General features: G+C 44.3%; 1 protein-coding gene across 9 annotated transcripts in view; it reads left to right on the forward strand.

Moving 5' to 3' along the window:
• The window catches only part of LOC105480508 (RAD54 like 2), a 167,848-nt gene that overhangs the window by 45,236 nt on the left and 97,904 nt on the right, over positions 1-24,708 (forward strand). For 8 of the 9 annotated variants that reach the window (XR_003017767.2, XR_003017768.2, XM_011739490.3 and 5 more), the window contains one exon: positions 10,774-10,966. Coding sequence is in view for 7 of the 9 variants with exons in the window: in XM_011739490.3 (XP_011737792.3) it covers positions 10,828-10,966 (139 nt within the window). In the remaining 2 variants the exon portion in view is untranslated. Of the gene's footprint in view, positions 1-3,342; positions 3,365-10,773; positions 10,967-24,708 lie in introns of those variants that run through there. The other variant, XM_071091794.1, reaches the window with a different exon arrangement.

The raw sequence follows: 24,708 nt of genomic DNA on the forward strand, positions 1-24,708 counted from the left end.
AATTTTTTTGTAGAGATGGGATCTCACTATGTTGCCCAGGCTGGTCTCAAACTCCTGGGCTCAAGTGATCCTCCCACCTTGGCTTCTCAAAAGTTCTGAGATAATAGACATGAGCCACTCTGCCTGGCCAGTAATCACCATCTTAAGAAGTTAGAGCTGTGTGGAAAGACATAGGACTCACAGGTCAAATGGTAACATACTACATACACAGGAGGAAACACACAAACAAAGCCTTTGTTCACATGCAAAGAATTTCTTTCTCATTCTTGCGTCATCCCCTGTATCCAGAGATCTTATTTTTTTCCTCTTTTTATCACTTCATATTACACTGGTCTGATGTTTTTTGTTTTGTGTGTGTGTTTGTGAGTGAATTTTTCAGAGCTCAGCTTTCTAGAGGGTGGAGCGGTGTCTGTCACACAGGCTTCTTATAGCTCAAACTGTTGTCCCTGCTTTAGCTCATCTCTTCCTAATTGTTCTCTACCCTCCACCCCCCACAACTCTGCTGTTTTTTTTTTTTTTTTCCTGCTGGCCATGATTCCATGGAGAAGGAAACGAACCTTTCATTTGCTCCCCTCAGAATGGCCTTCTAGAACTTTACGTCTATTTACTCAAAATATCTGGGAATAATCCCGTAGGGGTGTGCTATTCAATGACTTCCTACTTGAAGGGCCTAAGCCAGGGAAGTCTTGAGGGGGGCCACAGAGAACCTCTCAGCTCTTGTCCATTTTAAACCAGTTGTGGATAGCAGATTCAGTGGTAAAGGTAAAAAGTTGACTTTGCAAATACAGCATTAACTTCAGTCATTGAGAAAGCTTGCCTTTGATGGCTACTTACGTATATAAAATAACCTATCAATAACACATTTGTAAAATACATATATCATTTATGTATCAGATTAATCTTATATTTTGTTGTTGTTGTTTTTGTTGGTTTTTTTTGGAGATGGAGTCTTGCTCTGTTGCCCAGGCTGGAGTATAGTGGTGTGATCTTGGCTCACTGCAACCTCCGCCTCCTGGGTCTCAGCCTCCCAAGTAGCTGGGACTACAGGCGCCCGCCACCACGCCTGGCTAATTTTTTCTATTTTTAGTAGAGATGGGGTTTTACCATGTTAGCCACAATGGTCTCGATCTCCTGACCTCGTGATCCACCCGCCTTGGCCTCCTAAAGTGCTGGGATTACAGGTGTGAGTCATCGCGCCCAGCCTGTTGTTGTTTTGAGACAAAACACTATTTTGTCTCACTGTTTCCCAGGCTGGAGGGCAGTGGCACGATCACAGCTTACTGCAGTCTCAACCACGGGCTTCCCAGGCTGGTCTTAAACTTCTGGACTTAAGCATTCCTCCCATCTTGGCCTCCTAAAGTGCTGGGATTGTAGGTGTGAGCTACCATGTCCGGCCTATTTGAAGACAATATGGAACAGTTCAGATATTTTATGATGTTCACATGTAATTTGGTCCTCTGCATATTAGATTTTTAGAATGTAAAAATTCTTGGTTGGGCGCGGTGGCTCATGCCCGTAATCCTAGCACTTTGGGAGGCTGAGGTGGGTGAATCACCTGAGGTCAGGAGTTTGAGACCAGCCTGATGAACATGGCGAAACCCTGTCTCTACTAAAAATGCAAAAAATTATCCGGGCATGGTGGCAGGTGCCTGTAATCTTAGCTACTCAAGAGGCTGAGGCAGGAGAATTGCTTGAACTCGGGAGGGGGAGGTTGCAGTGAACCAAGATTGTGCCATTGGACTATAGCCTGGGTGACAGAGCAAGACTCTGTTTAAAAAAAAAAAAAAGTAAATTTTTTTTCTTTGTGACACCTGAAAATTTGAGGGAGGAGATCATAGATCTTAGAGTTTTGTAGTCTTAGAACAGCAAAGACTAAGTTTTTTGTTTTGTTTTGTTTTGTTTTTGTTTTTTGAGACGGAGTCTTGCTTTATCTCCAGGTTGTAGTACGGTGGAGCAATCTCTGCTTACTGCAACCTCCACCTCCCGGGTTCAAGCGATTCTCCTGCCTCAGCCTCCCAAGTAGCTGGGATTACAGGCACGTGCCACCATGCCCAGCTAATTTTTGTATTTTTAGTAGAGACGGGGTTTCACCATGTTGGCCATCTCGATCTCCTGACCTCGTGATCCGCTCACCTCGGCCTCCCAAAGTGCTGGGATTACAGGCATAAGCCACCGCGCCCGGCTGACAAGTGGTAGCTTCTTAAAGGTTAATTGTAATACAGAGTTTGAAAAAATTACCTGAAGAAATTTTTTTGTACTTTGTTAACATAAAAATCCATTTTTTATCTTGCGCTTTGAATGGCTTTTTTTGTTGTTGTTGTTGTTTTTTTTTTTTTGAGACAGAGTCTTGCTCTGTCGCCCAGGCTGGGGTGCAGTGGCCGGATCTCAGCTCACTGCAAGCTCCGCCTCCCGGGTTTAGACCATTCTCCTGCCTCAGCCTCCCGAGTAGCTGGGACTACAGGCGCCCGCCACCTCGCCCGGCTAGTTTTTTGTATTTTTTAGTAGAGACGGGGTTTCACCGTGTTAGCCAGGATGGTCTCGATCTCCTGACCTCGTGATCCGCCCGTCTCGGCCTCCCAAAGTGCTGGGATTACAGGCTTGAGCCACCGCGCCCAGCCTTTTGTTGTTGTTTTTTAATTGGGGTAGCCTCTTGAGCCAGAGTGGGCTCAGAGATGCCCTGAATGTCTCTTTAAACTATAATTTTGACATTGTAGTTCCATTGAAAGGGTCTTGGGGACTCCCAGGGGTTCCCGGGCCATACTTTGAGAATTGCTGTTTTAGAATCTGGAAGAGATCTTGAAGATTAACTCAGGCCCATTTCTCCCTGGGTTGGAATAAGAGGAGTGATTGAAGCTGAGGGAGGACTGACTTGCACAAAGTCATGCAGCTAGTTACTCATAGAGCTATGGCTGGATTTAGGTTTCTTGACTGATTCTGTAAATATGTGTCTAGTGCTATGCAAGGTTCTGATTCCCTGGGGCCAGGCTCCATTGTGCTATCTTTTGGAGGTAGTTGTCTCCTGTGGAGAGAGTTGTCTCCTGTGGCCCTGGTCCAAGTCTTGAATGCATTTGTTCACCTTTTGTTTCTTATTTTCTCTTAAGTTTCAAATTGCCAAAATCATCTTTATATTTCCAAGTAAAATGTTGAGCTGTTATGTCAGTTTAGCTCTGTGGCTGCTTTGTGTGATCTAAATTTTTTTTAAGTAACTGATAGACACTCAAAAGGCATTGGGCTACTGGAGGTTTGAAGTATGCATTGGGTGTGATTGGAGTAGTGTCTGTTTTGCATAGGAAGGTGTTTGGAAAGAACTTTAACAATCCATGGTGGATCTCTCAGCAGACTGGAAGAATTCTGTGGGTACTTGGTGAGTACTATATAGTACTACATACACTATATATATATATGTGCTATATATACTATACTATATATACTCTATGGAGTAACTGAACTCTTTCTTTTGTCTTTAAATTATATAAATTCCTTGTCTAATTTTTTAAGGGTATTGACCAAAGCTTTGGACTGAATGTTTTCCTGATGTTCTTTTTAAAAATTATTTATTTATTTATTTATTTATTTATTTATTTATTTATTTATTTATTTTTTGAGACTGGCTCTATTACCTAGACTGGAGTGCAGTGGTGCAATCATGGCTCATTGCAGCCTTAACCTTCTGGGCTGAAGTGATCCTCCCATCTCAGCCTCCCAAGTAGCTGGGACTACAGATACACACCACCATGCCTGGCTAATTTTTGTTGTTGTTGTTGTAGAGATGGGGTGTTCCTATGTTGCCCAGGCTGGTCTCAAACTCCTGGGCTCGAATGATTATCCTGCCTCAGTCTCCCAAAGTGTTGGGGTTTTAGGAGTGAGCCACCATGCCTGGCCTGTTTTTCTACTCTTTTTTTTTTTTTTTGAGATGGAGTCTTGCTCTGTCACCCCGCTCTGTCGCCCAGGCTGGAGTGCAGTGGCGCGATCTCGGCTCACTGCAATCTCCGCCTCCTGGATTCCCGCCATTCTCCTGCCTCAGCCTCCCGAGTAGCTGGGACTACAGGCGCCCGCCACCAAGTATGGCTAATTTTTTGTATTTTTAGTAGAGACGGGGTTTCACCGTGTTAGCCAGGATGGTCGCAATCTCCTGACCTCGTCATCCACCTGCCTCAGCCTCCCAAAGTGCTGGGATTACAGGCGTGAGCCACCTCGCCCGGCCTGTTTTTCTACTCTTAAAAGACTTTCTTCCCCTTGTAAATTAGCTCAAATCCAGTGTTTTGTGTAGATATTCTTCAAGAAAAAAACAAGTCATTTGCGCTTGCCGTGGACTTGCTTTGAGATCATTTGACAGAATTTAGTACTACTCAAGGTCACCAAAATTAATGAGGACATGGCAGTCTGGGAAGGATCCTTTTATTTAAAAGGAACAATCATGATGCTATCAAGGACCATAATGACATCTTTGAAATTTCATGAGCTGCCTCACAATGATGAGACAGCGTGTATGCTCGGAGTCTTATGATTTCAATGTGAACTCTGCAAGTCTGGTGGTCTGCGTTGTGAACAAAGGCTTTGTTTGTGTGTGTGTTTCCTCTTGTTTATGTCCTAATATCCCCACCTTGCCATGCCTCATGTCTCTAAGGGCTGTGCCTGCATGATTAATTCTGCTGATTCTTGGCCAGGTACCACTCTACTGACAGGTGTTTTTGTCTTTGAACTTAGCAAAGCCGAACAACATTTTCCTTCACTCTCAAGATTGCCATGAGGTGCTAGGTTAGGATTGTCTGTGGGTTTCTTAATAATTACAGCCTCTTTTTAACAAACCCAATATATTAAACTGCAGACTTATTAAAACACTTAGGGGTTGAATATTTGCTTTTCAGAGTGGTCCTCTTTAGAATTCCTTTAAATAGCTAGTTCTCCAGTTTCATTAAAATATAATTTGATTCCCAGAATTTGCTTTGTAGGAACACAGGTCCTCATTAAGGTGCAGCATACCCATTATTGCTCTTGTGGTTTCTATGCATTAGAGGCAGAGCTCCTTGTCACTGGAGATTGAAGCAGTGTTTTCCCTGGAATGAGGAGCAAATGAGGGAGATGGATTATTTTCTTTATCACCCCCCCTCCCTCCCCCCACCAACCGTGTCTGTCTAACAGTTCTAAGAGCTGAGTACTGAATCAAGGCTGCCTTGTGTTCTGAAAGGCTATGCCCCCATAGAGGTATGTGTGTGTGAGGGTGGAGCCCCTTAGAGACAGAATACAGTTGACTGCTGCTGCCCACCAAGGCCAGCTTTTCCTCTGCCATTTTCACTTGTTGCCTGGGCCCAAGTGATCCTCCCTCCTCAGTCTCCTAAGTAGCTGGGACTACAGGTGCACGCCACCATGCCCAGCTAGTTTTTGTATATTTTGTAGATATGGGCATTGCTGTGTTGCCCAGGCTGATCTTGAACTCCTGGACTCAAGCAGTTCCCCCACCGTGGCCTCCCAAAGTGCTGGGATTACAGGCGCGAACCACCACACCAGGCTCTTTGTTGCCTTTTTTTTTTTTGGACAGGGGCCTGGGAGTCTCTCTCTGTTGCCACCACACAATTTCTTCCCTAGAATGACAGGCATTCAGATTACCTAAAAGTACTTGCTAATTAAAAATGGTTCTCTAAAATCAGCCAAGCACACTGCAGAGAAAACACTCTTTTTTTTTTTTTTTGAGATGGAGTTTCACTCTTGTTGCCTAGGCTGGAGTGCAGTGGCGGGATCTCAGCTCACTGGAACCTCCGCCTCCTGGGTTCAGGCGATTCTCCTGCGTCAGCCTCCTGAGTAGCTGGGATTACAGGCATGCACTACTATGCCTGGTTAATTTGGTATTTTTAGTAGAGATGGGGGTTTCACCATGTTGGCTGCGCTAGTCTTGAACTCCTGACCTCAGGTGATCTGCCCACTTCGGCCTCCCAAAGTGCTGGGGTTACAGATTTGAGTCACCGTGCCCGGCCAAAACACTCTTATCTCAAGGAGTCTAGGATGAAAGAGAGGGGTTATGCTGATTACAACTATTGACTTCCAAACACAGAGTAGTTATTGATGAATATACTAACATTCAGAAATCAATTTCACTGCAAATATTAAGAAGTAAATTTTACTTCCAAAGTTGTTGATAGCTAATTGATTTACTACTTCCTTTATGAACCAGTGACACAGGATAGTTAGTTATTACTTTCTTTCTTTCTTTCTTTTTTTTTTTTGAGATGGAGTCTCACTGTGTCGCGCAGGCTGGAGTGCAATGGCGCGATCTGGGCTCACTGCAAGGTCCGCCTCTTGGGTTCACGCCATTCTCCTGCCTCAGCCTCCGGAGTAGCCGGGACTACGGGTACCTGCTACCACGCCTGGCTAATTTTTTGTCTTTTAATAGAGACGGGGTTTCACCCTGTTAGCCAGGATGGTCTCCATCTCCTGACCTCGTGATCCGCCCGCTTCGGCCTCCCAAAGTGCTGGGATTACAGGCATGAACCAACTTGTCTGGCCCTTTTTTTTTTTTTTTTTAAAAAGACGGAGTCTCGCACTGTTGCCAAGGCTGGAGTGCAGTGGCGTGATCTCGGCTCACTGCAACCTGTGCCTCTGGGGTTCAAGCAATTCCCCTCAGCCTCCCGAGTAGCTGGGATTACAGGCATGTGCCACCATGCTCAGCTAATTTTTGTATTTTTAGTAGAGACGGGGTTTCACCATGTTGGTGAGGATGGTCTCAAACTCCTGACCTCGTGATCTGTCCGCCTCGGCCTCCCAAAGTGCTAGGATTACAGGTGTGAGCCACCACGCCCGTCCGGATAGTCATTTCTACAGAGATTTAAAATCTGCCAGGTCACTAAGTGAATGGTAGCTCAGCATTAGTTATATGAATTTGTATTTGTTGATCACATTTCTCCCCTGTCCCTTAATGCCCTTTGCAGATGTTTTTGAAAGTGAGTTATTGGCCGGGCGCGGTGGCTCAAGCCTGTAATCCCAGCACTTTGGGAGGCCGAGACGGGTGGATCACGAGGTCAGGAGATCGAGACCATCCTGGCTAACACGGTGAAACCCCGTCTCTACTAAAAAATACAAAAAACTAGCCGGGCGAGATGGCGGGCGCCTGTAGTCCCAGCTACTCGGGAGGATGAGGCAGGAGAATGGCGTAAACCCCGGAGGCGGAGCTTGCAGTGAGCTGAGATCCGGCCACTGCACTCCAGCCCGGGCGACACAGCGAGACTCCGTCTCAAAAAAAAAAAAAAAAAAAAAAGAAAGTGAGTTATTAATGCAAAAATTTAAATTTTATTACTAGATGCTTTCACAGCTGTTTTTTACTTTGTCTTAAGAGGCTAAGTACATGAACCATCTGGACACACGTACTCTTAATTCCTGTTATTTCTAACTCTGAACAATCCTAAAGTTCTAGTTTTCCAAAACTCTAAATAATCTAGTTTGCTTTTCTTTTCTTCTTCTCTGTTCACGAGAAGATAGATGTTATGTTTCAGATTATCTGAAGCTTAGTAAGAGATTGCAGTTCTGCAGTACTTTTTATGTTAAATGACTAGAGACTTGTACTTCAGTTTTTATTTTGGGAGATAGGAATTTGAGGATGATCTGATTGTTGATGTATTTATCTACAGCAGTTTGTCTTATAAAAGATGATTTATGGCCGGGCTCGGTGGCTTATGCCTGTAGTCCCAGCACTTTGGGAGGCCGAGACGGGCGGATCACGAGGTCAAGAGATCGAGACCATCCTGGCTAACACGGTGAAACCCCGTCTCTACTAAAAAATACAAAAAACTAGCCGGGTGAGGTGGCAGGCGCCTGTAGTCCCAGCTACTTGGGAGGCTGAGGCAGGAGAATGGCGTAAACCCGGGAGGCAGAGCTTGCAGTGAGCTGAGATCCGGCCACTGCACTCCAGCCTGGGCGACAGAGCGAGAGACTCTGTCTCAAAAAAAAAAAAAAAAAAGATGATTTATGGCCGGGCTCGGTGGCTTATGCCTGTAGTCCCAGCACTTTGGGAAGCCAAGGCGGGCGGATCACGAGGTCAGGAGATGGAGACCATCCCGGCTAACAGGGTGAAGCCCCATCTCTACTAAAAATACAAAAAATTAGCCGGGTGTGGTGGTGGGCGCCTGTAGTTCCAGCTACGGGGGAGGGAGGCTGAGGCAGGAGAATGGCGTGAACCTGGGAGGCGGAGCTTGCGGTGAGCCAAGATTGCACCTCTGCACTCCATCCTGGGTGACAGAGTGAGACTCCGTCTCAAAAAAAAAAAAAAAAAAAAGATGATTTACCTCTTCTCTGATTTTAGTATGAAAATTTGAGCCTGGGTGCAGTGGCTGATGCCTGTAATCCCAGCACTCTGGGAGGCCAAGGAGGGAGGATCACCTAAGGTCAGGAGTTTGAGACCAGCCTGGCCAACATGTTAAAACCCCGTCTCTACTAAAAATACAAAAATTAGCTGGGTGTGGTGGTACACACCTGTAGTCCCAGCTACTCGGGAGGCTGAGGCAGGAAAATCACTTGAACCTAGGAGGTGGAGGTTGCAGTGAGTCGAGATCGTGCCACTGCATGCCAGTCTGGGCAACAGAGTGAAACTGCATCTCAAAAAAAAAAAAAAAAAGAAAAAGAAAAAAAGAAAAAAGAAAAATTGAAATATACAGAAAAAATGGAAAGAATTGGCCAGTGAACTTACTAGTTAACATTTTGCTATATTTACTTTATCACAGAGCTACCCAACTAGCCATCTCTTTACCATGGTTTTTTTTTTTTTTTTTAACCCTCAAGAAGGAGTGACCTTTATAGCTAATGGTAAAGTGATGAGAGACAAACAGACATGCACAGTACCTGACACATGGTGGACATAATATAGCAGGTTAACAAATGACGGACTGAATGGGAATGAATGAATAACTTGGGTAAAACATAATTCTAGCTCCTGAGTACTCCCAGCCACTCCTCCTCTGCCGTTGGTGCTCACTCTACCTGGAACACACTCCCTCCAGATGTCTGTATGGCTTTCTTCCTTTCTTTTGGTTTCTGCTCAGTGAGAACTTCACTGACCTCCCCTATATAAACTAGCAGCTCCTCCTGCCACACACCAGCCTTGAGTACTCCCTGCATGCTTTGTTCTGCCTCCTTCTGTGTCCCCAAACTCTAGAATAGCACCTGCGATTATATACAGCTGTTCCTCCACGTACAGTGGGGTTACATCCTGGTAAATGCATCGTAAGTTAAAAATATTGTAAGTTGAAAGTCTGTTTAATACACCTACCTTACTGAACATCATAGTTTGGCCTAGACTACCTTAAAGATGCTCAGAACACTTAACACTGTCTTAGCCAGGCATGGTTGTATGTGCCTGTCATCCTAGCTACTCAGGAGGTCTTAAGCAGGAATATTGCTTGAACCCAGGAATTTGAGACTGCAGTGATCTATGATTGCGCCAATGTACTCCACCCACACTCCAGCCTGGCCAACAGAGCTGGACCTTGTCTAAAAATAAATAAATAAAATAAAGAGCACTTACATTGTTTACAGTCAAAATCATCTGGCAGCACAGAAAACTGCATACTTTATGATAGCATGGTGGATTGGAAGCTTCGGCTCGTTGCCGCTACTCAGCATTGCCAGAGAGTATAGTTTCATATGTTACTAGCCTGGGAAAAATTTAAAATTTGAAGTACAGTTTCTACTGAATGTGTGTCATTTTCGCACAATTGTAAGGTAAACCATTGCAGGTTGGGTACTCTGTGTGTATATATATGTACATATATATATATACACACCCACACATACATATATATATATATATACACACATATATGTATATGTATAAAGAAATATAGAGAGTTGGTGCTTAGGAAACAGTTGATGCAGGAAGGAATGAACAAATGGGAATTTTAAGGTTTATAGTTTTATTGTTATTGTTACTTTAAGGTGTTTTCTTGTCAAAATAGCCAAGAGATGTTTGAGCTATGCAGAGTCACCAAAACATGACTCAGAGCCAGTACACTCATAGAGAATGTTGTGATTTGGGTACGGTTAGCTTTCCTTTCTTCTTTTTTTTTTTTTTTTTTTTTGAGACGGAGTCTTGCTCTGTGCCCCAGGCTGGAGTGCAGTAGCGCGATCTTGGCTCACTGCAAGCTCCGCCCCCCTGGGTTCACGCCATTCTCCTGCCTCAGCCTCCCGAGTAGCTGGGACTACAGGCGCCCGCCACCTCGCCTGGCTAATTTTCTTGTATTTTTAGTAGAGACGGGGTTTCACCGTGTTAGCCAGGATGGTCTAGACCTCCTGACCTCGTGATCCGCCCGTCTCGGCCTCCCAAAGTGCTGGGATTACAGGCTTGAGCCACCGCGCCCGGCCAGCTTTCCTTTCTTAGAGAAGTTCCAGGGAATTCATGTTCAGCATTTTTTTATTTGTTTTTATTTTGGAGACAGAGTCTCACTCACCTCGTCGCTCAGGCTGGAGTGCAGTGGCGCCATTTGGCTCACTGCAACCTCTACCTCCCTGGTTCAAGCAATTCTCATGCCTCAGCCACCTGAATAGCTGGGATTACAGGTGTGTGCCACCATGCCTTACTAACTTTTGTATTTTTAGTAGAGATGGGGTTTCACCATGTTGGCCAGGCTGGTCTCGAGCTCCTGACCTCAAGTGATCCACCCACCTTGGCCTCCCAAAGTGCTGGAATTACAGGCGTGAGCCACTGTGCCCAGCTGGCAGTTTTTTCTTTGAAAGACTTGTGCTTCTAAGCAAAACCCTTGGTGATTCTGATGTCTCTTATCCTCCTCCTAGCACCCCTGCAGTGGACCATGAGTCGGTAATGCCCACTGAGGACCTCTGGGAGCCATGTCAGACGAATCTGCCTCAGGGAGCGATCCAGACCTGGACCCGGACGTGGAGCTGGAGGATGCGGAAGAGGAGGAGGAGGAGGAGGAGGTGGCAGTGGAGGAGTGTGACAGGGATGATGAAGAAGACCTGCTGGATGGTAAGTGGGCTCTACTGAGTGGCAGAAATTGCCTTATATTTTCCTCCAATGGAATTTTTGCTGGGAGACTTTGGTGTTTCCAGTGGGATTTCTTAGGCCATCCATAGTGAGAAGACACAGACTAGGAACTGAGATGCAATGAACTCAGCTGCTCTTTCCTAGGAAGTGGATTGTTGTTCCTCCACATAAGCTTTGTTTTACTGCTGAAAGAACCTTTAGCCTTTAGCTTGTCTCTGACAGATTTATGGACTCAGGTCCAGAGATTCGAGTGTTACATACTTGCCCAGGTTATGGAGGAGTCAATGGCAGAGTCCCTATGGTAAGACTTTGCAGTCTGGAGGCCATGGGCTCTTCAGGTAGATGTGAGGGTAACTGTGAGTGGTCTGTAAGTTTTCTGAAATTATACATACAATTCTGCTTGTGTGTACATGAGAGAATTCCCCAGGCAGAGATTCTCAGACAGTTTCACAACTTCAGAAAGGTCACTGCATCTCCTGCAGTGCTGCTCTACCTCTTAGCCATTCCAGTGACTATAAATTGCTCCTACTGGGAGGGCACTGCATCTCCATAGCTGGTAGGCCCCCTTTTGATGCCTTCTATTTGGTTTGCTCAGCTCACTCCTTTCTTTGCCCTCAGCTTCTTGAAATGGCATTGGACTTTTAATGTTCAGTCTAATGTTAGGTCATTTGGCCAGCCACAAGACTTCTCAATTAATTCCAGCCTTTTATGGCATGGGATTTAGTTGTTTGTACGCTTCCTACTGACTGAGGAATAGGGTTTTTGTCTGTTCATAGCAGACCCCCTAGTGGAACTGAACCTTGCATTAGATCATCTATTTACTTGAATCTGAAGGAACATAGGAAAATGCACTCCTGCCATTCTCCAGATTCCAGGAGGATGAGCACTGATCCTCCGTCTTTGCTGATGTTTACTATCTTCAGTTCTCATTCATCCTAACAGCTGTTATGTGGCTTGGGATCCATTTGCCCTCCTTTATACTGTCTAGAAGCCTCTCTCCATTTCTGCAGGGAAATGACCTTTCACTTTTATCCCCCCAATAGCATTTGCTGTCCATTGCTAGCTTATTCAGTTGGAGTCTTATTTCTAGAAAGTAGAATGAATAGAAACAATGGAAGACAGTAATGTTTGCTTGGTTCTTATTATTCCTGAGATGATGTTAGAGTCCCTAGATGTCAACATCACTTTTTGCTTTTCATCATTTGGGTTCTCATAACTGTATTTACAGACACCCTTAGAACTCCCATCAGGTTTAGATTGGATTTTAGATGCTTCTGGTGAATGTAATGGATTTATACACACTGTCTTCCCTGTTGGCTTCTTGGAATTCTCTTTTCCTTGTAAAATTGTTAATTATTCAAAAATTATGATATGCTTCTGCGGACTTTACTATTATTTAGAAATGACAACAATTTAATTGTGATTTGTCTCAGAATAGTGTAGCTGTGTAATTTGATTTTTTTTTTTTTTTTTTTTTTTGAGACAGAGTTTCTCTCGTTGCCCAGGCTGAGTGGAATGGTGCCAACTCGGCTCACTGCAGCCTTCACCTCCCGGGTTCAAGCGATTCTCCTGCCTCAGCCTCCTGAGTAGCTGGGATTACATGTGCCTGCCACCATTCCTGGCTAATTTTGGATTTTTAGTAGAGATGGGATTTCTTCATGTTGGTCAGGCTGTTCTCGATCTCCTGACCTCAGGTGATCTGCCTGCCTTGGCCTCCCAAAGTGCTGAGATTACAGGGGCGAGCCACTGTGCCCAGCCTTAAATACTTTTTTCAAATTTTGAAATGACTCATTTTTATTGAAGTTCAGAGTGATAAACAAACGTCCCATTAGGCACTATGTCCTGCTGTGCTCTGCTAGGTTAACTGACTTCTTGGAATTTGACTCATGGACCATCTTTTATATTTCACTACAGTGTTAGAGCCACAAAAGTAAAAGTGATACTTCTGTTACTTGTAGTGTCTTTTATCCTATTTTACCTCTTAAAGCCTTTTTTTTTTTTTTTGGTCGGCCCTGGCTGGAGTGCAATGGCGTGATCTTGGCTCACTGCAGACTCTGCCTTCCAGGTTCTAGCAATTCTGCTGCCTCAGCCTCCTGAGTAGCTGAGATTACAGGTGCCTGCCACCACGCCCAGCTAATTTTTGTATTTTTAGTAGAGACGGGGTTTCTCCATTTTGGCCAGGCTGGTCTTGAACTCTTGACCTCAGGTGATTCACCCCCCTTGGCCTCCCAAAGTGCTGGAATTATAGGTGTTAGCCACCAAGCCCGGCCTAAAGCTTTTCTTTTCCTCTCATGTTGAGCACTCTATGCAATTTTCCTGAAAAATCCAAGACCTGCCTATGTCTTTAGTCTTGTCCTTGCTGCCATCCCGTAGTCATGGGTAGAGCAGCTAGCTATTCTACCCTTAAGAGTATCTGTGAATAGGCTGGGTGCAGTGGCTTACACCTGTAATCCCAGCACTTTGGGAGGCCAAGGTGGGCGGATCACGAGGTCAGGAGATTGAGACCATCCTGGCTAACACGGTGAAACCCTGTCTCTACTAAAAATACAAAAATACAAAAAAAAAAAAAAAAAAAAAAGCCAGGCGTGGTGGCGGGTGTCTGTAGTCCCAGCTACTTGGGAGGCTGAGGCAGGAGAATGGCGTGAACCCGGGAGGCGGAGCTTGCAGTGAGCCGAGATCACGCCACTGCACTCCAGCCTGGTCAACAGAGCGAGACTCTGTTTCAAAAAAAAAAAAAAAGAATAGCTATGAATAATCTAGTTTTAGTTGGCGTAGTGTGATGTGGCCTTTTTGTTTTCTTAGAGCAGTGGTTCTCATCCTGGTATGATTTTGCTTCTTAGGGAACAGTTTACAATGTATGAAGACATTGGTTGTCAGGATTCTTGGGGATAGGGTAGGGATGTTACTGTCTTCTTGTGGATAGAGGCTGAAGATGCTATTAAACATCCTATAATGCATAGGAGAGCCCCCAGCTCACCTCAAAAATTATCTGTCCCAAATGTCAATAGTACTGAGATCTGAGAAACCCATTTCACAAAGGAAATTTACTTCAGCCCTTTTTATTTGAAGTTTCATTTCTTTTTTTTTTTTTTTTTTTTTTTTTTGAGACGGAGTCTCGCTTTGTCGCCCAGGCTGGAGTGCAGTGGCGCAATCTTGGCTCACTGCAAGCTCCGCCTCCTCGGTTCATGCCATTCTCCTGCCTCAGCCTCTGAGTAGCTGGGACTACAGGCGCCCGCCACCACGCCCGGCTAATTTTTTGTATTTTTAGTAGAGAACGGAGTTTTATCGTGTTAGCCAGGATGGTCTCGATCTCCTGACCTTGTGATCCGCCCGCCTCGGCCTCCCAAAGTGCTGGGATTACAGGCTTGAGCCACCGCGCCCAGCCTGAAGTTTCATTTCTAATGGATAACCATAGCTTACTTTTATATTTTTTGTCATAGTTTACACAAGCATGTGAACAATCTTATTCTTTTCAAAAAACTGTCTTTTGGCTTTGGTATATTGTGTTTGTTTTCTTTTTAATTTCTACTTTATTATTTTCTTTTCTATTTCTTTTGGGTTTATTTTGCCTTTCTTTCAGACTTCTTATGAATGTGTGTAGCTCATTAATTTTCAGATGTTTTTCTATATAAGTATTTAAAGCTTTCTTTCAAACTTCTTAAGAATGTGCATAGCTCATTAATTTTTAGATTTTTTTCTATATAAGCATTTAAAGGTATAATTTTCCCTATAAGCTTTAGCTCCGTTCCCCCATAAGCATTTTGACACACTTTATCATACTTAATTGTCTTTCTTTTTTCTTTTCCTTTTTTTTTTCTTTTGAGATGGAGTCTTGCTCTGTCGCCCAGGCTGGAGTGCAGTGGCGTGATCTCAGCTCACTGCAACCTCTGCCTCCTGAGTTCAAGCAGTTCTCCCACCTCAGCCTCCCGAGTAGTAGCTAGAATTACAGGCATGCACCACTATGCCTGGCTAAGTTTTTATATTTAGTAGAGACATAGTTTCACCATGTTGGCCAGGCTGGTCTCAAACTCCTGACCTCAGGTGATCCGCCTGCCTCTGCCTACCAGAGTGCTGGGATTACAGGCATGAACCACCACGCCCGGCCCATACTTAATTGTCTGGATAATCTTGTGTGTTAGGTAGGGTAGATACATTTTACATATGGGGAAACTGAGACTCAGAAAGGTGAGTGGCTTACTCAGTATAACTTAACAAGAAAGTGGCAAAGCTAGACTTTTGATCTTGAAGGCAGTGCTCTTTTTTCAAACCAATGCTGCTTCTGAGACCATAGATTCTTACAATACCCTTTCCTGTGATAATTTTGCTTTCTTTCCTAGTTTCTGCTTTGAGGGAAGAAGGTGATTGTTGATTATTGTAGAGCAGAGGTGGAAGGACAGTTAGAAGTAACTGCAGGTATAAGGCAAAGTAGAAGGCAAAGTATGGCAAATGCTAAGGAATGATGAGCTGTCTTATTAATGCACTGGACACAAGACGGGGATCACTGGAGTGAGACTGGAGAGATGACCTATGGTCAGATAGATCATGGAGTAGTTTAGAATTTGCTTTATAGGCAACATGGAATTGATGGGTGCTTTTCTTTTTTTTTGAATGGAGTCTCACTCTGTCATCCAGGCTGGAGTGTAGTGGCACAATCTTGGCTCACTGCAACGTTCACCTCCCAGGTTCAAGCGATTTTCCTGCCTCAGTCTCCTGAGTAGCTGGGACTACAGGCACCGCCACCACACCCTGCTAATTTTTTGTATTTTCAGTAGAGACAGGGTTTCACCACATTGGCCAGGCTGGTCTCAAATACCTGACCTCAATTAATCCACCTGCCTCAGCCTCCCAAAGTGCTGGGATTATAGACGTGAGCCACTGTGCCTGGCCGATGGGCACTTTTACTGAGGAGCATCCATCAGACCTTTGACTTCAGGAATGTTACTCTAGCACTGCATCAAAGACATGGACTGTATTGTAGATAGGCAGGATCAATTAGGTCTGTAGTAGAACTCTATGGGAAAGGGTAATGAGGATTAGAACTGTTTGTGTCAGTCAATCACACAGGAGAAGTAAATGGTCAGACTTGTTGCATTGGATTTTATAGGACTTGATGACTTATTGGATTTGTGGGGCAGATTGAAGAGGGATGGGTAAAAGCCTAGGAAGATGATGAGATCTTTTACAAAGGTGGGATGAACAGGATAGAGAGTGGATGGGGGAGTGAAAGCTATTTTTGGCTTTACTACAATAAGTCGGGGCATTGTTTCCTCCTTGATACTGACCTTTGTATGTTGAGTAGTGGGATAGTAGTGCAAGAACTGGTTATTATAGAACACAGAGGTTTGGCTGTTGGAGAATAGCACCATGACTTTTATCTTCAAACCAACCTTCAAGTGAGGAGAAGATAGTTCTTTTTGTTTATAACATGTTAAAGGACCCATGACATGTTGTGAGACATTTTAGATTTGGTTTTTCACCCCCCTCTTTTTCTTTTCTCCTGATATCTGTCCTTAGCTTTCTCTATTCTTTCAGAATAGTAGGGAAAGTAGGGTGTTAACATCTTTAGGGTCTGTTGTTATTAAAGGTAGAGGTTCAAAATTTGATACCTCTGGGATTGGCTTTCCTTATGTGATGGTTTTTCTTTCATTCATTCATTCTTTTTTTTTTTTTTTTTTTTTGAGATAGGGTCTCACCCAGGATCACTCAGGCTGGAGTACAGTGGCATGATCACGACTCACTGCAGCCCCCCCAGGGTCAGGTGGTCCTCCCACCTTAGCCTCCCAGGTAGCTGAGACTACAGGCGTGCGTCACCATGCCCAGCTAATTTTTAAAATTAAAAAAATATATATTATTTTATTTTGAGATGGAGTCTCACTGTGTTGCCTGGGCTGGAGTGCAGTGGAGCTATCTCAGCTCACTGCAACCTCCGCCTCCCAGGTTCAAGCGATTCTGCTGCCTCAGCCTCCCAAGTAGTTGGGATTACAGGCATGTGCCACCATGCCTGGCTAATTTTTGTGTGTGTGTTTTTTTTAGTAGAGCTGGGGTTTCACCATGTTGGCCAGGCTGATCTCAAACTTATGACCTCAAATGATCCACCCACCCCAGTCTCCCAAAGTGCTGGGATTACAGGCTTTTAAAATTTTTTTAAAAAATAGAGACAGGGTCTCTCTATGTTGCCAGGCTGCTCTTGAACTCCTGGCCTCAAGCAGTCCTCCTGCCTTGGCCTCCCAAAGGTGCTAGCATTACAGGCATGAGCCACTGCGCCCAGCCTGGCTAATTTTTTTTTTTTTTGCAGAGACAGGGTTTTGCCATGTTGCCCAGGCTGGTCTCAAACTCCTGGACTCAAGCAATCTGCCTGCCTCAGCCTCCCAAAGTGCTGGGATAACAAGCGTGAGCCACCGCACTTGGCCTGGTAATGGTTTTGGGGCTCCATATTTTCTTCTAGCTTAGCTTCAGGTCCAGTCTATTGCCCCACATGAGGTACTTTGGAATATTTAGATGAAAAGAACTCCTGGAATAATCCAGCCTTTATTTTAAAAAGTTTATTTCCAGTTGCTGCTTAATGTATGTTCCAGTGGATGTGAAAGTGTGGAATGATTGGATACATGTCGCAGGTAGAGTCCTATGTTTTCGTGGCTTTGTAAAGGGATTTTCCAGTGTATTGCTGGTTCATTGGCACGTTTATTTATTTCCTTGATGTCACTTGACTCTTTTTTGTTTTTTTTTTTTTTTTTTTTTTTTGAGACAGAGTCTCACTCTGTTGTCCAGGCTGGGGTACAGTTGCAGGATCTCGGCTCAGATTCCCAGCCTCCACCTCCCAGGTTCAAGCGATTCTCCTGCCTCAGCCTCCTGAGTAGCTGGAATTACAGGCACACACCACCACACCTGGCTAATTTTTGTGTTTTTAGTAGAGACGTGTTTCACCATGTTGGCTGAGCTGGTCTCAAACTCCTGACCTCAAGTGATCCACCCACCTCGGCCTCCCAAAGTGCTGGAATTACAGGCGTGAGTCACTGCTCCTGGCCTTACATCACTCTTTAAGCCTGCAGTAGACTCTTCCTTAATGGTTGATAGCTCTGTCAACTGTCCATGATAGGGAGCCCAGACTAAGAGAGTTGTCCAAGGGTCTGTCAGTCTGTACAAATGGCAAAAATCCTAATATTATTTCTCCAAAGTAGTTTCTTGCCCTCCTGCAGCAGAAAAACATGGGAGAAAAATAACAAGAAGAAACCTGGGCTTGAATATGCACTAAAGGTTGGAGGGTAAAGGAGACTGTTAGAATTTAATATGTTTTCTTTGTTTAACAAGAATTTTATGTTTCTTATTCATGCAGACTTATGGATCCAGTTCCTAGTTTCACTCCAGAATTTCAACTACTTTCCAGATATATGTCAAATCTTAGTTAATAATGAGATTCCCCTTCCCAGTACCACTTGCATTTCTTTTAGGCTACCCTTTTTCTCATGTGAATATTTGCAAGGAAAAGCCAGATGTCCCAGTTCTTTTCCTCCATTGCTTTTACTTTATTACCTGCGCTGGTTTCTTTGGTCTTTGGTTCTCCAAGAAGGTATCCTGAGCCACCACCATCCTTGTCTTCTGAGAACACTCTGCTCATCAAAACTGTTTGGCCTACATTGTGGATAGCCATGTTCAGCTAAGACAAGAGTAGGGCTTTTCTCGGCCAGGCGCAGTGGCTCATGCCTGTAATCCTAGCACTTTGGGAGGCTGAGGTGGGCGGATCACTTGAGGTCAGGAGTTTGACCAGCCTGGCCAATATGGTGAAACCCCGTCTCTACTAAAAATACAAAAATTAGCCGGGCGTGATGGCAGCTACTCAGGTGTACTGAGGCAGGTGCACCTGTAATCCCAGCTACTCAGGTGACTGAGGCAGGAGAATTGCTTGAACCCGGGAGGCGGAGGTTACAGTGAGCTGAGATCGCGCCATTGCACTCCAGCCTGGGGTACAAGAGCGAGACTTCATCTCAAAAAAAAAAAGAGTAGGGCTTTTGTCAAGAATTTTATTGTAAAACAAATCAAAGCCTAGACCAGAAACTACAGACATAAGTAACTTACTGGTTATTCTAAGAATGACTGCTTGCCATAGGGTTTTATTTCCAAAGTTAGTTCCTTCATTTGTGGTTGGGGATAACTGGGAGTTTATGGAGCTTTAGGATGAACTTGACAAACTTGTTGGAACGTCAGTTTTACCGGAAGATTGGTGAAGTGGTGTCAAGGTTAGGAGGTTTGGTACTTTAACTGGTAAAGAATTTAAATGTTTTTTTTATAATGAAAATTATGACATAGAAATAAAAATTCACATATATTTTTTAAGATGAAGTAAGATATTTTGGCCGAGCGCGGTGGCTCATACCTGTAATTCCAGCACCTTGGGAGGCCAAGGAGGGTGGTTCACCTCAGGTCAGGAGTTAGAGTCCAGCCTGGCCAACATGGCGAAACCCAATCTCTACTAAAAATACAAAACTTAGCTGGGTGTGGTGGCCCATGTCTGTAGTCCCAGCTACTTGGGAGGTTGAAGAACGAGAATCACTTGAACTCGTGAGGCAGTGGTTGCAGCGAGCCAAGATTGTGCCATTGCACTTCAGCCTGGGTGACAGAGCACAGTGGTGCTCGCCTGTAATTCCAGCACTCTGGAGGCTGAGGCAGGAGAATTGCTTAAACCTGGGAGGCAGAGGTTGTAGTGAGCCGAGATCACGCCACTGCACTCCAGCCTGGGCTACAGAGCGAAACTTTGTCTCAAAAAAAAAAGAAAAAAGAATGAATATCAAAATAATTATGCTGAGTGAAAGCCAGAACTCCTGAGAGAGAAAGAAAAAGAGCAAGAGAGTGAGAGAGAGAATAAGGAAGAATGTGGTATTAAGCCTAAAATAGCCATTTTTTATATATATATATATGGATAGCCATATGTGTGTGTGTGTATATATATATATATATTTCTAGGCATATATATGGATATGCCTAGAAAATACAAACCAATCCTTAATGACAGAAAGCAGCTTAGTGCTTCTCTAGGGATAGGATTAGGGGCTATATATATGTGTGTGTGTATATATATACATATGTGTGTGTGTGTGTGTATATATACGTATATATGTGTGTGTGTATATATACACACTGTTATATATATCTAAAAATGGCCGGGCGCGGTGGCTCAAGCCTGTAATCCCAGCACTTTGGGAGGCCGAGGTGGGTGGATCACGAGGTCAGGAGATCGAGACTATCCTGGCTAACATGGTGAAACCCCGTCTCTACTAAAAATACAAAAAACTAGCTGGGCGTGGTGGCGGGCGCCTGTAGTCTCAGCTACTTGGGAGGCTGAGGCGGGAGAATGGCGTGAACCCGGGAGGCGGAGCTTGCAGTGAGCCGAGATCACGCCACTGCACTCCAGCCTGGGAGACACAGCGAGACTCCGTCTCAAAAAAAAAAAAAAAAAAAATATATATATATATATATATATATATATATAAACCGATATATATATGGCTATATACATACACACACATATATACACATATATATATAGTGCCATATATATTAGTTTTCTTCCACAGTTCTTGGCTTCTAACTCCCATAGTCTTTGTTGCAGTCTTTTGTTATAATGGTGCATGTGTTAGGCCTCAGGGGGATATCTCAGGAAACAGAATCTCTCTGACCTACTCTTGCCATCCTTTTACCTGCCCCAAGGCAGGACTCTAAAATTCCAAGCCCCCCTTTCTAATTATGGCTCATAAGACCCTCATTCCAGAGAGGGTCCCACTTATACACTGGGGAAGTAATACTGACGTGAAGCTTCCATAAAAACCCTAGAGGGGATGGGCGTGGTGACTCAGGCCTGTAATCCCATCACTTTGGGAGGCCGAAGAAGGAGAATCACCTGAGGCCAGGAGTTCGAGACCAGCCTGGTCAACATGTTGAAACCCCATCTCTACTAAAAAATACAAATATTAGCTGGGCGTGGTGGTGCACGCCTGTAATCCCAACTATTCGGGAGACTGAGGCAGGAGAATTGCTTGAACCCAGGAGGCAGAGACTGCAGTGAGCCAAGATTGCACCACTACACTATAGCCTGGGTGACAGAGTGAGACTCTCCAACAAACAAAAAACCCTAGAGGACTGAGTTTGGAGAGCTTATGGATAGCTGAACATGTAGAGGTTTCTGGAGGGTGTCACACAAAGGGAAGGCATGGAAGCTCTGCACTCCTTCCCCCATACCTTACCCTACCATCTCCTCATCTGTGTCCTTTGTAATATCCTTTATAATACCAGTAAACGTGTTTCTCTGAGTTCTGTGAGTGGTTCCGGCAAATTAATTGAACCCAAGGAGGGGTTCATGGGAACCCCAACAGGAAGCCTATCAGCTGGTGTGTGTCAGGGGGCAGTCTTGGGACTGAGCACTTAAATGGATTTGATACTATCTGACATAGTGGGATCTGACATTATCTCCAGGTAGATAGTGTTATAATTGATTTGGAGGGCACCTAGCTGATATCTACTGCAGAATTAATTGGTCGCTTGGTGGTGGGGAGAAATCCCCACACATTTGGTCACTAGAAGTCTTCTGTGGTGGTGATTGTTGTTGTAGTGGTGTGAGAGCAGAGGAAAACCATGGTTTTAGAGTTTTTCCAAAAGAGAGTGAGAGAGCAAGAGAGAGAGAATACATCATGTGATTTCATTTGTATTAAAAGTCTAGAAAATACAAACCAATCCTTAATGACAGAAAGCAGCTTAATGCTTCTCTAGGGATAGGATTAGGGGCAGAGAGAGGAGAGAAGGACTTTAAAGGGGCATAAAAACTTTCAGGGTGACACATGATCATTATCTTGATTTTTATTAGTTTTATATAAATAGTATACAATCAAACCTGAATAAAGGTGGGAAAAATGTGAAAAAAAATTAAAAAAAATCCAAGTATCTTTTTTTTTTTTGAGACAGAGTCTCATGCTCTGTCACCCAGGCTGGAATGCAGTGACGCAATCTTGGCTCACTACAGCCTCCATCTCCCAGGTTCAAGCAATTCTCCTGCCTCAGCCTCCCGAGTAGCTGAGATTGCTGAAATTGTAGGTGTACCCCACCACACCCGGCTAGTGTTTGTATTTTTTACAAAAAAAAAAAAAAAAAAAAAACCGCTATTACTTTTGCACCAATCAAATAGTAGAGATAGGATTTCACAATGTTGACCAGGCTCGTCTCAAACTCCTGGCCTCGAGTGATCCACCCACCTCAGCCTCCCAAAGTGATGGGATTACAGGCATGAGCCACTGTGCCTCACCCCAAGTTAACTTTTTTTTTTTTTTTCCCAGACGGAGCCTCACTGTCACCCAGGCTGTAGTGCAGTGGTGTGATCTTGGCTCACTGCAACCTCCGCCTCCCAGGTTCCAGCGATTATCCTGCCTCAACCTCCCCAGTAGCTGGGACTGACTACGGGCACCTGCTACCATGCCTGGCTCATTTTTGTATTTTTAGTATATTTTTAGTAGAGATGGGGTTTCACCATGCCGGCCAGGCTGGTCTTGAACTCCTGACCTTGTGATCTGCCTGCCTCGGCCTCCCAAAGTGCTGAGATTACAGGCATGAGCCACCATGCCTGGCCCCAAGTAACTTTTAATATAGTACTCTGTCTATACCACTCAGTGGAATATATTATATGGGGAAAAAAACTGTAAAAAAATAAAAATCTTATTGCTGGCCACAATGGTTTACACCAATAATCCCAGCCCTTTGGGAGTCCAAGGCAGGAGGATCCGTTGAGCCCAGGAGTTCAAGACCAGCCTGAACAAAATAATGAGACTCCATCACTACAAAAAATTTAAAAATTAGCCAGGCGTGGTGGTGTGCAGCTGTAGTCCAAGCTACTCAGGAGGCTGAGACAGGAAGACTCATTGAGTCTAGGAGGTCAAGACTGCAGTGAGCTGTGATCATGCCACTGCACTCCAGCCTTGGTGACAGAGTGAGACTCTGTCTCAAAAAAATAAAGTAAAACCTTGATCTTTACTTAGATTTATTGTTTGTAATGAAACTATTTGAAACTATTTTGAGGCTGGGCGTGGCAGCTCACGACTGTAATCTCAGTACTTTGGGAGGCCAAGGCGCATAGATCACATGAGGTCAGGAGTCAAGAGACAAGCCTGACCAATATCGTGAAACCCCGTCTCTACTAAAAATACAAAAATTGGCCGGGTGTGGTGGCATGCACCTGTAATTCCAGCAGTTTGGGAGGCTGAGACAGGAGAATCGCTTGAACCCAGGAGGCAGAGGTTGCCGTGAGCCGAGATCGCACCACTGCACTCCAGCCTCAGTGACAGAGCAAGACCCCATCTCAAAAAAACAAAAACAAAACCCACCTATTTTGAGTAGGACTGGGCAAATAAGCAAATGTATTGATGCTGTTGGAAACAAGGTTCTCACTGGGGGACAGAAGAGATACAGATATGGAATAGGAGAACTGAAATTAAGAGTATTGTTATGAACACATGATTTTTAAAATAAATGTATTTCCTAACTAACTAATCACCATGCCCAGCTAATGTTTTTGTATTTTTAGTAGAGATGAGGTTTCACCATTTTGGCCATGCTGGTCTTGAACTCCTGACCTCGTGATCCACCCGCCTCAGCCCCCAAAGTGCTAGGATTACAGGCGTGAGCCACTGTGTCCACCTTTTTTTTTTTTTTTTTTTTGAGACGGAGTCTTGCTATATCCCCTAGGCTGGAGTGCAGTAGCATGATCTTGGCTCACTGCAACCTCTGCCTCAGGGGTTCAAGCAATTTTCCTGCCTCAGCCTCCTGAGTAGCTGGGATTACAGGTGCGTGCCACCATGCCCTGCTAATTTTTGTATTTTTAGTAGAGACGGGGTTTCACCATGTTGGTCAGACTGGTCTCAAACTTATGACCTCGTGATCCGCCCACCTCTGCCTCCCAAAGTGCTAGGATTACAGGCATTTGCCACCACGCCTGGCCAGAGATTCATTCTCGTATATTTGAATAGCTTATTCCCTTTCATTACTCAGTAGTATTCCACTTTATGGATATATATACCAATTTGTTTATCCATTTGGGTTTTTTTTTTTTGTTTTTTTTTGTTTTTTTGAGAAAGAGTCTTGCTCTGTCGCCCAGGCTGGAGTGCAGTGGTGCGATCTCGGCTTACTGCAACCTCTGCCTCAACCTCCTGAGTAGCCGGGATTGTAGGCGCCTGCCACCATGCCCAGCTAAGTTTTTGTATTTTTAATAGAGATGGGGTTTCACCATGTTGGCCAGGCTGGTCTTGAACTCCTGACCTCAAGTGATCTGCCTTCCTTCACATCCCAAAATGCTGGGATTACACACTTGTGCCACTGCACTCAGCTTCGTTTTCTTTCTTTCTTTTTTTTTTTTTTGGCCCAAGACGTTGCTTTTTTGTTTTTGTTTTTGTTTTCAGTTACAAATAAGACCACTATGAACATTCAGGTACAAGTCTTTGTGGGGCATGTGCTTTAATTTTGCTTAGATAATGGATTCTGCCACACTACTGACTATCCACATTATGGGGAAAAAATGGAATAGATTAAAACTGAGAATAGAACTTAGTGGCACTTTGCTAGAGATCTCCCTTTAGCTGAACCATTATCATTCAGTGAATAAGGTTATTCATCTGTCTCTGAATCTATGTGACTACTCTCCAGCTCACAGATCACCATATGATCTATAGGACTATCAGAATAGACTTTGTCAA

The sequence above is a fragment of the Macaca nemestrina genome, chromosome 2 (assembly GCF_043159975.1).
Source record: "Macaca nemestrina isolate mMacNem1 chromosome 2, mMacNem.hap1, whole genome shotgun sequence".
In the NCBI taxonomy this organism is placed as follows: domain Eukaryota; kingdom Metazoa; phylum Chordata; class Mammalia; order Primates; family Cercopithecidae; genus Macaca; species Macaca nemestrina.